This window comes from Rattus rattus, chromosome 15 (assembly GCF_011064425.1).
Source record: "Rattus rattus isolate New Zealand chromosome 15, Rrattus_CSIRO_v1, whole genome shotgun sequence".
NCBI lineage: Eukaryota > Metazoa > Chordata > Mammalia > Rodentia > Muridae > Rattus > Rattus rattus.
The window spans coordinates 65,978,739-65,992,104 of NC_046168.1; the positions used below are offsets into that span (position 1 = coordinate 65,978,739).

A 13,366-nucleotide genomic window follows, 5' to 3' on the forward strand; every position below is an offset into this window, starting at 1 on the left:
TCTAAAGTCTACATGCCAGTCCCACAGTTGGTCAACTGCAGTGAGTCTGCTCCTAGCAAGGAACTGCCCTTCTGGTACTTGAGGCAGCTGGGAGCTTGAGCCAGAACACTGTTGCCCTTTTACAGGCTTCGGAGAAAACTGCAGCTTTTTCCCAGCCTGTGGCCTGTGTGCTATATTCCTGCCTCTCCTGAGTGCCCTCGAAGTCCCCATGTCTCTGCTACCTGAGTCATTCTCCCACAGAGGGAACTGTGTAAGAAGGAATTTCTCTTGCCAGCTCCCACTTTGGGCAAGATCTGACTGAAACAGTTCCTCTGCTAAGCTGTCACTGTGATGGACATTTTCTGGTGTTGTCACAGAGGAAGAGGGAATTCCAATAGACACTAGCTCTTTCCCTCCAGAGCATTTCAGAGACTGCAAATACTCCTCAGATCTTTGATTTCCCCTCTCATGGTTATATCATCATTAAAGTGACAGTCACATTAGACTTTACAGTCAGGATTGTTAATTATACCGGAAGGACCATGCTATTTAAGCAACTTTCACCTTTAGTTCACCTGATGATTTTCCTCCAAGTTGCTTTGCCCATGCACAGTGCTGGGGACAGGGTACATGGCCTGCCGCTCACTAGACTGGTCCTGCTCCAGTCTGTGGAGTCTTAATTGTGTTCAGCTCCACGGTCCTTTTTGTTAATGAGGCAGCTCGTTCTCCTCTGGCCTCTGGACCTCTGGAGTATCTGTCTGCCTCCCCTCTTCCTTCTGCTTTTTTTTTTTTTTTTTTTTTTTTTTTCTTGACTACAATCTTCTAGAATAACCCTGTCTCTTAATGCCTAGTTTGAGTCACAGGCTGCGTGTATGTGTATGTGTGTATTTGTGTGTGTATTTGTGTGTATTCGTGAATGTGTGTGAGAGGAGGTGCTTCTGCGAATGTAGGCCAGAGGCTGGCAATGGGTGTCTTCTCCTGTTCTCCACTTTAGTATTCTGGAACTGGGCTTCTCACAGAGCCTTCACCATTTCTGATGGACGGACTGGCGATTCATAGGAATCCTCTTTTCTCCACCCCTCCCCCTCCCAGTGCTAGAAGGGAAGGCACACACCACCCACCGTGCCCGGCTTTTTTAAAACATGGGTGCCAGAAATCAAAGTTCAGGTCATGTTTGTGCAGTGACCACTTCACCCACAGAGTGAAGCCCCACGGATTGCTTTTAAAGCTTTGTTTTGAAAATATTTCACAAAGAAAAATATTTCTGTATAAAATCATGATACGGGATTTTTGCACCAACTCGAGACCAGGTATTCAAGGCATTCTTATCGAAGCCACCTCAACGCTTGCCTACCGTGTGTGTGTGTGTGTGTGTGTGTGTGTGTGTGTGTGTGTGTGTGTGATCCTTTCTTAGTGGAAACAATATAACTTAAGATGAGGGATTTTACTCTTCTTGTATATAAACACATAGGGTGTGTGTGTGTGTGTGTGTGTGTGTGTGTGTGTGTGTGTGTGTGTGTTGCGCGCGCGCGCGCACGCGCGCGCACGCGCACTTAGAAATGAAACAGCTATGAAACAGCTAGAAAAATAATCTCCGAAGCCCCCCCCAAGCCCTAAGGAGAGACAATCCAGTAAGCGCTGTTGGATCTTTTCAATGGTGCACCTCCCCCTTCTGCTTTATACAGCTTTTAGAATTGCTTTTGGCTACTGTGCTCGTCTCTACTTCCCTTTTCCAGCTATGCAAGTCTTCCTTCACCTTCCCAGCTTTGCTCCAACCAGTCTCTCCTTGTTCATGGCCCTCAGCCTGTTCTCATGCTCTCCTCCAATGGCCTTTCACCCCTCACTCCCCCTCACTCCCACCTCCTGCTAGCTGCGTCTCATTTGGGCGTTAAGGATGATCGATCTCTCTGGGTTCTACAGGTCTCCCCTGTCTTTACCCTTATAAAGGGAGAGTAGCTAGTCAAAGACCAGGACTGGAAATGACTCTGTCCACTGAAAGCTGAACTGTGTTTTAGGATGTGAAGAGATTGAATTCAGCCAGCTCATCTTCAAAGAAGATGTTTTCAATGACAGCTACTTCGGGGACCACCTACGCGGCCAGATCTTCACGGAGGAGCTTCACTTCGGCGAAGGGGTGCACCGCAAAGCTTTCCGCAGCACGGTGATGCAGGGCCTCATGCCCGTCTTCCAGCCCGGCCACGCATGCGTACTCAAGGTGCACAACGCTGTCGCCCATGGGACCAGAAACAATGATGAACTTGTGCAGAGGAACTACAAACTTGCTGCCCAGGTGGGTCAGTGAGCCCAAGGGTGTCGCCGTGGGTGGGAGAATGACACATGACATGAGAGGAAAATGAGACTCAGAATTGAGAATCAGTTTTCGAATGTGGTTTAAAGTTAAATGATTGGGGGCCCTCACTTCTCAGTTCTCACAAGAAATTGGGGCTTAGCCCAGGGATACTTTTCCCTTTTTCACCTGGGGTTCACTGGGCTGGAATCATGTTGGTCCACTTGGACAAGGGGTGACATAAAAGGAGGGGGTTCTAAGTGACAGTAGATGCTGGGACCCCCGTCGACAGATAGAGCAAGCACTAGAATGTTAGAAGAGATGGAGAACAGGAAACGGACGTTCAGATAGGCTAGGAGTCATCTTGTTTCCTGCCTTCTTGGGTTTGTTCAAAATTTGACTATAAACTTTAAGGGAAGACTGAACAAAGTGTCTATTAAGATTCCCTCTCTCTAAAACTGAGCCGTGGGTCGAGCGAAAACATGGAAGAAGGGGAGGCATTCATGGAGCGAAGAGTGGCACCTTCTCCCCACCTGAGCCTTGACCCCGTGGTTCCCCTTGCCACCAGCAGTGGCCAAGCTGCTAGAGTTAGGTCTAGAACTTTCCCAGTGTGCCCCTTTAAACAATTTACCCATGGAATTAGTAGGCAGGACTTGGTGAGGCTGTCAGATACCATCAAACACTGAGCACCCAGGTCAGGTGTGCAAATGTCCCATGGCACGGTGTGCTCATAAGGGCCACTCCTCTGCTCCAAGTGAAACAGAGCTTTCCACCCGTGTTGCTTTCTCCCTGACAGCCAACCACTTCTCTTCTTTCCCTCCTTCCTCCCTGTCCTCCCCTTGCCGTCTTTCCTCTCAAGCATGACCCAATCATAGAAGGTCCCTCCCCACAGCATTCCAGCCCTAGTCAACGGGACTTACAGGGTAGAAAGCACAATCAATCCACTTGGCTTTTCCTCAGGGGGGATCCTACCAAATGTTCACTATTCACTACTCAAACTATACCTCTGAAAAGGAATTGTGGAGAATCTTAGGAAATACCAGTCCCACCCCTTACCAACCATTGTCTGACGTCATGCCAAAGGGCCTGTCTCTCTAGATCTGGGACAACCTTCCTCCATGCTGGTTCCAGAAATATTATAGTTCCCAGACACTTTGCCCAAGAGGCCATTTACCTAACGTTGACTTGTGTAACTCACGTGTCAGCACCTTTAATACTGGCCCGTTCCACATTGTAAGTTTTGTTTCTGGGGTGTAGTTTAGTGGCAGGACACTCACCTAACCTAACTCACAAGGCCCTGGCAAGGGTCTCCAGCACCGAGACAAACAAAAAAGATGTTTCTGTGATGCCAACCGGCCATGATGGGCCTAGGAGTCTGTTTATCTGAGCAACCTTGGTAATATGAATTGTCTTGCTAAGCAATATTCTGAATTCTTCCAGTCACTTAGATTTGCCATGCTTTTTTTTGGGCCATACAGGAATGCTACGTTCAGAATACTGCCAGATACTATGCCAAGATCTATGCTGCTGAAGCACAGCCTCTGGAAGGCTTCGGAGAGGTGCCGGAGTAAGTTTGTGGAGGCTCCCATGTGTTGTTACCTCTGATTTGCTGTGGATGTGGAAGGTCTAAAGGGTATGAGGGTGAGAGGGGTCAAGTGTTTGATTTCATCTCTCTGACTATAAACTCTGTGAGGAATCACATGGCCACTGCCCTGTTCTTGTTCGAGCTCCAGAGGTATAAAAGGAGTCCTGATAAATATTATATTTTTAAACTAAAAAAGAATTATGTGGGGCTGGAAAGATGGCTTAGTGGCTAAGAACACTGGCAGCTATTCCAGAGGACCTGGGCTCAGTTCCACTCATGTGGTGTCTCACAACTGCCTTCCACTCCAGCCTCTTTGGTGTGTCACTCTGATGCCTTCTTTCGGCCTCTGTGAGGTGCACAGGTACCCACGCAGGCAAAATACCCATACAAATAAAAATGCATTAATTTTTAAAGTGTAACTGTGTGTACATGTGTGCGACTTTGTGTGGGAATGTGAGCGAAGGCAAATGCCAACTTCAGAGGAGGGCATCTACCTCCTGGCACTGGAGTTACAGGTGTTTGTGAGCCACAAAGGTTGGGCCACCAGATGTTGGTATTGGGGACAAAATTAGAGTCCCTTGAAAGAACAGTAAGTACTCTTAGTCACTGAACCATTTCTCCTGTTCCTTGATTTGATAAATAATCTTTATTTAAACATTTTTTTATTTTATTTATATGAGTACACTGTGGCTGTCTTCAGATACACCAGCATCAGATTCCATTACAGATGGTTGTGAACAACCATGTGGTTGCTGGGAATTGAACTCAGGACCTCTGGAAAAGCAGCTCTTAACCTTTGAGCCATCTCTCCAGCCCATAAATAATCTTTTTTTTTTTAAAATGTTATTGTGCTGCTCAGGGGTTAAGAGCACTGGCTGCTCTTACAGACATCCAGATTAAATTGCCAGCATCCATGTGGTGAATAACAACCACCATAACTCCAGTTTCAGAGGACCTGATGCCCTCTTCTGGGTTTGATGCAGAGACACATGCAGGCAAAACACCCACCACATAAAAACAAAACCAATTTTTTTTTTTTTGGTTTTTAGTTTTTTTTTTTTTTTGGAGCTGGGACTGAACCCAGGGCCTTGAGCTTGCTAGGCAAGCGCTCTACCACTGAGCTAAATCCCCAACCCCAAACCACGTATTTTTTAAAGTTTATTTTCATTATTGTGAATGTGCATACATATATAGTGAGGCTTATGTGCTGTGGCACACATGTGGAGGTCAGAGGTCAACTCTGTAGAGTACATTATCTTAATTATTGCACCTTTACGTAGGCTCCAGGGATTGAATGCAGGTCACCAGGCTTATAGTGCAAGTGCCTTTACCTGCTCAGCTGCCTCTCCAGCCCTGATACTTACTAAGTAATTATACATGTGAATGGAATAATGGATTCTATCACATTGAATAGATACTAGGGTATCCCCTCTTATAGATTTCACCTTTGTTGCTTTGTCAAAGCAATAAGCAAATACAAGAGAATTAAGGCTATCACAATACAACTAACCTGAGAAGCTAAGCTATGGCCACACAGTAGGAAAGGGTGGACACAGAAGGGATAATCAGGAACATGAAACAGAATCCACTTCTCTGGACAGAAACTTTGTCCTTTATCCACTCATTGCCCAAGTATCTTGGGCCTCAGCAAATTTCCGAGAGTCTGGAGCCGCATTTATTAGCTGTTTGCATAACAAGGTCATATTTGCATGCTAAGTAGAGAAAGGGCCAAGTCAGGACTTGCTGGAAATGCAAAAAGAGCAGCCGTTTATACATCTGTGAAAGAAGAGGGCAAAGAAGGACACGTTGTGTCTGTATGCTCCCGTTCACTCAGAAACCTCTCTCTTGGAAGGTGCGACACAGTAGGAAGTCCAGAACTTCCTGCTCTCTGCCGGGAAGCACGACACACGAGTGTCTAGTACAAAAAGAGCTGGCAGCAACTTTAGCAAAACTAATATTCTGCTAAGGGCAAAGGCACAGTCAATGCTTTCCTGTTAAATTCGAAGTCAGCAGTTGGCATGAGTTCAGTTTCATACTGTGGGGACCTGCCTGTTACCTTTCTCACTTTCACTTTTTCCAGCCTCTGTTCTCTTAAGTTCTTCTGCCATAAGGGAGGGAAAGTAGAAACCGTAACAGTTTTAGGACAAAAGGCCACATTCTGGCAGTGCCAGCAGCCTAGACTAGACACATGTCATCGTAGGACCAGCGATGGTGAAAACCATTGAAAAGAGCTTGAATTCATGCATTGGGAAGAGGGATGGAAAGGGATTCAGTGACTCCAAGTTTATCCTTGGGGTACTAACAGGAGCTAGGCATGGAAATACAGGAAGCACGAAGTACGCATAACTAAGCAAGAGGGCCAGGTGTATGCATGATTAAACAACCCCTCTGTCTTTGCTTCTGCAAGGTGAGCCAGAGCTGTTATTGCTGTCACCCTGAGGACATGATCTGTTTCCTCCTGCTGCTCTAGGGTGCAGCCTTGTCCTTATGGATGATTGACCTGTCTAGGGTGTGGTCCGGTTTGGGAGGTTTTGCTGTGTCTGGAATCCAAGGGTTAGGAGGATGGGTTATCTCCATGACTTCAGCCTCGAAGCGGGAATGGAATAGGTGAGATAGGCAGACACCCCTGGAGTGTTTACCATGCCTAGGCAAGATCAAGTGGGAGTCTGGCCCAAAGGAAAGGAATAGGACATAAAATGAAGGCGGAGCCACCATGCTTTCAGCCTAATTTTAATTAGTTACCTTGTCTCAAATGGAGGATCAAGGCTTTTGATCAAAAGCAGGCCCCGTTTTTTCCATTACATTTTAATGTTTGTGTGTGTGTGTGTGTGTGTGTGTGTGTGTGTGTGTGTGTGTGTTTTACAGCAAATGTGTGGAGATGAGAGGACATCTTATTGGAAAAGATTCTCTCCTTTAACCATGATGGTCCTGGGGCTTGAACTCAGGTTTGGTGGCAAGGGCCTCTTTACCCAGTGAGCCATCTCACTGACCCTCAAAAGTAGTTTTTAAGTGCCTGTCAGAAAGGAGTAACTCATCTACCACACGCAGAGCCAAGATGTCCTACGTTGTGCACAACTTGACTCTCGTACAGCTTGGGCCCTTTTAAAGGAAAAGAACGCATCATGAAGACAGGGTTGGGTTTAAGGACTTAAAAGGGTGGGTGTCTAGGAGGGAGTGAAGCTTAATTGGTTTCATTCATATCCACCAAACAAGCCACAACCCTCAAGATATTTGAGGGGACACACACACACACACACACACACACACACACACACACACTTTTTCTCCCCCTTCTCCTCTCCCCCCACGTTTCTTTCCAGAAATGGGCCCCCCGAGGCAGTTTTCTTTTAGGGAGCTTCTGGGATCTTGAAGAGAAAACACCCCCTGTAGTTTTTGTTTCTCATTGTCTATGCAAATGGCTCCGACTGGGCAGACACCAGGCTAATTGAGATTGTGAATAATACCCAGACTCCATTCCTGCTCCCCATTCCCCAAAGGCTACAGAATTAATAAGAACCCAGACAAACCTTGAACTAACTCTTTTATACGGTGGGTAATTGGCTAGAAGGAGTCTTCTGCAGATCCCCTGAGTCTTGCAGATGTGACAAAGCATGACAGACAGACAAAAGCTTGATGGACAACAGCTCCATATGCCCCTCGAATCTGACTGCCCAAGATATCTCTGTAACAAGATGTAAGGCCATCATCCTACGCGGTGGGGGTGGGGTGGGGGAATGACTGCGTTAAGAGTCTTTCAATGGCTTCTCCCTCCAACTGATAGGTTCTCTCTCAAGATATCCTTGTGGCTGCACCCCCCCCCCGCCCCGCTTCCTGCAGATCTCACTCAGATAACCTTTATTAATAAGCAAGGGCTGCCAAGTCTCTTCAAATGAAAGAAAAGCTCCTTCGCCACCACAGTACAATCTCCTTGCCAGCCCCTGCGTTAGACTTCCGCCTGCCACTTAGCTCCATGCAGTTACTCACTGTGTGTTGCCGCCATTTAAATGTAAGTTTCCTGCAGGAAAAGGCAGAGCCTCTCTTCTCTTTACTGCTGTTTGTGAGAGAGTGGCTGGGAGAGCGTTAACACAAGGAAGCCACTGAAGATGAGTGTTTGTTGACTGAAAGAAGGATGGATAGGGAGGGAGGGAGACAGGGAAAGAGGGAAGAAGGGAGGGGGGAGGGATAGATGTAGTCAGTGGGTGGGTGAATAGATGGAGAGGTGGGTGAATGGATGGATGGATGGATGGATGGATGGATGGATGGATGGATGGGTGTATGGATGAGTGATAGCTACTGATCCATCGGATTACTGAGATAAAATTATAGAGCGTGGCGTCTTGACTCCAGCCTGTAATCTCAGCCTGTAATCTGGAGTCTGGGACAAGAAGAGCTGGAATTCTAGGGTACTCTGAGCTACCTAGTGATTTTGGGGTCAGCCTGGCTACCTAGTGAGACCTTTTTGAAAACATTTATCTTTAAATTGGGCTGAAGAGATTAGCTTGGCATTTAAGAGCATTGACTACTCTTCCAGAGGACCTGGGTACCATTCTCAGCTCCCACATGGTGGCTCACAGCCTATAACTCCAGTTCCAGGGGATCTGACGCCCCCTTCTGGCCTCTGTGAGCACCAGGCACATGTGTGGTGCACATGCATGCAGGCCAAACACTCATACACATAAAATTAATTACAAAAGCTAAGGCTGGACATGATCATTCACACGTTTAATCCCAGGACTTGGGAGGCAGAAACAGGCTAGTGTGTGAGTTCCACCCAGCCCAGCATATTCTATAAAACAGGTTCCAGACAAGCCAGGGCTCATAGTAGGACAGTGTCTCAAAGAAAACAACAAAATAAAGCAAAGTGATATTAAGAGTAATGAGGAGGGCGAGTTTCACACCAATTCTAGAAACAAAAGCAGTAATGAGTCTTTCGGGTCATTTCATAATAACAGAGGACACTGCAAAACATAAAATAAAACAGAGTGGACTCTGGATCGACCGTGGGCCCTGCTGCTCCAGGTGACAGGAATGTCCAGACACCGTGTTCCCACCTGAAATCCTGATGCCTGATCATGTCCTCTTCCCTGACAGGATCATTCCTATTTTCCTTATCCGTCGGCCCGAGAACAACATCCCTTACGCCACAGTGGAAGAGGAGCTGATTGGAGAATTCGTGAAGTATTCCATCCGAGACGGGAAGGAAATCAACTTCCTCAGACGAGATTCGGAGGCTGGTCAGAAGTGTTGCACTTTCCAGCACTGGGTATACCAGAAAACAAGTGGCTGTCTCCTGGTCACGGACATGCAGGGTGAGCAGGACAGACCGACAGCTCTGCAGGGGCTTTGGACCTCGGGTGTTCCTAAGGTTTCCTTCCTGAGGAAGGAAATGAGAGGAAGTGAAGAGGAGGAGAGGTCTGTTGGGTACCAACAAGCATCTCCTCCCCAAGACGTTACTCACGTCCCATTGTGGACGATGCTTAGAAAGACTGACGTTAGGAAATGACAGTGTCAGGGGTGGAGTCCTGGAGGCCACCACTAGAGTTTAGCACCTTTGTATGAGGCAGTGCCTCGTAGTCATCGAATGGCATACTTCAGATTTTTTTTTCCTCTCAGCAGTATTGTTATTTGGAAATAAAAAGGAACAGGGAGATTTGCGCACGGAAGCTGAGGTAACCCACCGTTGCCCTTTCTGCCTGGCTCCACCTGCAGGTATCAAACTGCCTACAGATCTGATGTTTTGGGGTTCAGCAAGAGGCAAATACAGGGGAGTCGATGCCTGCACCATGAGCCTCATTTGCCTGGTACCAGTGGGAGCTGTGGGTAATCACTTCCGTTCCCTCAATCCATAGGCCGGTCATTCTGGGAAGCATGCTCAGTGTAGGTTTCCAGCAGAGTACAATTGTCTGTGGTAGAACTGGGTGTTCATCCCTGCGCTACTGTCTGGGCTTTCCCAATCCTTTTTCTTTCTGTTTTTTTTTTTTTCTTCTCTCTCAAATGAGCTTTATGTACTCAAGATATATATTAGAATTTATTAAATTATATATGCATATAAATGTTTATATTAGAATTAATTAAATCGGCTTGTGTTAAAATAGAATGGTTGTCCCACACATAGGAGCTGGGAACCTGGTGTTCCTCAGTGCTTGAGACTGGGTGCTCAGCAGAGAGACACAGAGACAGGCAGAGAGACAGAGACACAGAGAAACAAAGACACAGAGACAGACAGAGTCTGCAGAAACAGTGCCCTTGTAGGCTTTATGGGATTTTGTTTAATAACCACGTTTCACGGACCTGCTGTACATCATCAGAACGAGAAGGTGAACACTGATCCAGCAGAGTGGCTAGACTCCAGGAGGGACTAGATTTCTCCAGCTTTTGCGTGTATTCTCTTCTCCACGATTTTTATATAGTCTGTGTAGAATACATGATGTTCCCCATGTTACAGATGAGAGAGTTGAGGGCGGGAGCAGCGGATTAGTGACTGCCAGTCACCTAATAATTCTAGATGGGTCCAAGACTCCAAACTACAGGTTCAGACTCTGGATATCACACTGTCTGCACAAGATGACAAACTAAAAGCTTGTAGTGGGTTTACTTCCCAGTGTTTTCAAGCATTCCCTGATGTTAAAAGGTTCTGATGGGTGAAAATCTTCTACAGGGCTCTGAGGGACTCCTGTGCGTCAGCTGGGTCAGAAAACCCGTCTGTCTTACAGACGAGCTGATCAGCAGAGGCAACAATGCACAGTGAAACACACACACGCATGTGGACGGATATACACACACAGACACACACACATATACACATGCACACACACAGACACACACACAGACAGACAGACACACACACAGACACACACATATATACACACACACACACACAGACAGACAGACAGACACACACACACACACACACACACACACACACCATTCTGAACCGAGAGCTAGTCGATCTGTTCAGATTCTGGCTGTACAGCCGTTCTCCCCCCAGTAGTTGCCTTCAGAGTTGATTTTGCATCAAATGTATTTTGTCTCCTGTACAATGGCACCCTGGAGCTTCCCGCACAGTTAGCTTTGCTTCCAGGCCCTGGCAAACATCTGCAATGGAATAGTACATCTCTCCGTAAATGGTGCGTGTGCTTGAGTGTGCTGGCACAGTGCTTCATAACAGTGTGTGTTTACTGTCCGCCACTCGGAAAAGCCTCTTCCTTGCCATCATCATCGTGTCACAAGCTCACACATCGCTCTTTAAGCAACGCCTCCACTTTGCCCACACTGGAATGAACAATAAGAGAAATAAACCCAGATGCAACTGTCCCTTCCCCTGGTGCCTTTGTTTGCTGAGAGAAGTTTGGTGAGACTTCAGGCGTGTGGGGTCAGAGGTGGGGCTGTGATTTGGAACTGAGGCCTGAGACCTGTTGAGACCACTAGGCTTTCTAAGGAGCCATCTACAAACTGAGACTCTGAGAATAGACTCCTGTTCTTCCTCCCATCAGAACCAACCCACAGGCCACTCTCAGCCTCGCCTCACTTTGACAGGTACACATCAGACTGAGGGTATTACTCCCCAGTGAGTGTTGAAAACCTTTGTTGACTTGCTGACCGTTAAACCAATGAGCTAAGTCTCTGGGAGATGCTCCATCTCTCTGCCTCCCATTTCCACAGAGGTGCTCTGAATACACACACACACACACACACACACACACACACACACACACACACACACACACACACACAGAGACACACACACAGACACACACACACAGACACACACACACACACAGACACACACAGACACACACAGAGAGACACACACACAGACACACACACACACAGAGACACATAGAGACACACACACACACATAGACACACACATGCATGCACACACACACAGAGACACACACACAGACACACTCACACAGACACACACCCAGACACATACGTACACACAGAGACACACAGAGACACACAGAGACACACACACACATACACACAGAAACACACACAGACACATGCACACACAGACACACAAACATACACACAGACACACAAAGAAACACACAGACACACACACACACACACGACACACACACACACACGAGACACACAGACACACACACACGCACACACACACACACAGACACACACACACAGACACACACACACAGACACACACACAGACACACACAGACACACAGACACACAGACACACACACACACACACACACACACACACACACACACTTCTGCCCTTCCTCATGCTCGCACGCTGCAAACATCCCCATGCTTGCCCCTGACCTTGCCATTCTACTTTTCTAAACCAAAACGGTAGCTGTCAACTGTGAGAGCAAGGGATGGCGCTGGCCAAGTTCAAGCGCCCGTTGCCACACGACTTTTAAAAACTGGAACTTAGAGCTATGGTGTTCAGATAGGACTTTCCATGAAAAAAGGTATCCACAGGGACCTTTGCAATTCGACATCTTTTTAAAAATCACTGTACTTCCTACAACACAGTGAGTCTGCAGCAGGCCTTTGTGTGTTGTTAGCTTCGGACGAATGAGACGACTCGGCTTTTAAAACGCTCACTGGGATCTTCAAAGTACCACACTTAGCTCACAGGTGCACCTACAAAAGCTGGGGTCATTGCTTCTGGGTGACTCTCCGGTTCCAGTAGCGACAATGTGGCATTTTTGCCATGCTCTGGGTGGACACTGTTGTTCCTGAGTGATCTGCCTTCAGCTTCCCTTCCCTGGGCCTCTGGGATGGACAGCCATGGAAGCAGGTTGCCATTCAACCCTATCCCAGAGTTGGCTTTAGAGAGGCCTGGAGCCTACTTCCGTACCATCATCTACTGTCACCTGCCTAGCTGCTTTATGGCTAAGTTACCTGCTCGTTGGCAGCGATGACACTCCTTACAGTCCAGCTCATATAGATCCCAGAGTCAGAGGTCTGTCACAGGTATGTCACCACCGGATTGCACAGGTGGGGTGCGCTGAGGTAGGGCGAGTGCCCAGAGCCACCATCGTAGAAAGTCAGAAGCAGAAAGAATACATGGATAGAGCAAGAAGATGCTACAAAGATCCAGGGACCTCCCAACTCTGGGCATGAGAACTGGCACTCTTCCCAAGTGCTAGCACGCGAGTGCTGAAGGTTAATGTCTAAGGCAGGGGCAGAGGGAGAGTGGGTGGCCCTTTACTGAGGTAGGATGCTCATCTTCCTCATGGTGGAAGATAGTAGGTGTCTGTTTTCCTTACACCTCTGGATCCCTGACTACTTCCTGGCTGCCCTTCCTGAGAGGACAGTAGCAAAAAGGGTCCTGTAGGCCTGGGTTTTTAGCAGGGACATCTGTGGCTTTTGGCTGAGCCAGAGTGGAAAGTTCAGTCACCGTTTTATTGTTTTCGTTTCTTTACTTCCCAACCCCACTGTGGTCCCATGATATTAAAAGTCTTAAGTGGCCAGGCCACGGATTCTAAATGTTACAGTTCCCAGGCCAATGGCTCAAAGTCTGCCCACACACT

The 13,366-nt window shown here is 47.4% G+C and overlaps 1 protein-coding gene across 1 annotated transcript in view; it reads left to right on the forward strand.

Annotated features, from left to right (window-relative positions):
* Positions 1 to 13,366, forward strand: part of Alpk2 (alpha kinase 2) — a 99,716-nt gene that overhangs the window by 72,181 nt on the left and 14,169 nt on the right. Inside the window, exons 8-10 of the mRNA XM_032885508.1 lie at positions 1,995 to 2,269; positions 3,745 to 3,833; positions 8,943 to 9,160. Of these exons, the coding sequence (XP_032741399.1) occupies positions 1,995 to 2,269; positions 3,745 to 3,833; positions 8,943 to 9,160 (582 nt within the window). The remainder of the gene's footprint in view (positions 1 to 1,994; positions 2,270 to 3,744; positions 3,834 to 8,942; positions 9,161 to 13,366) is intronic.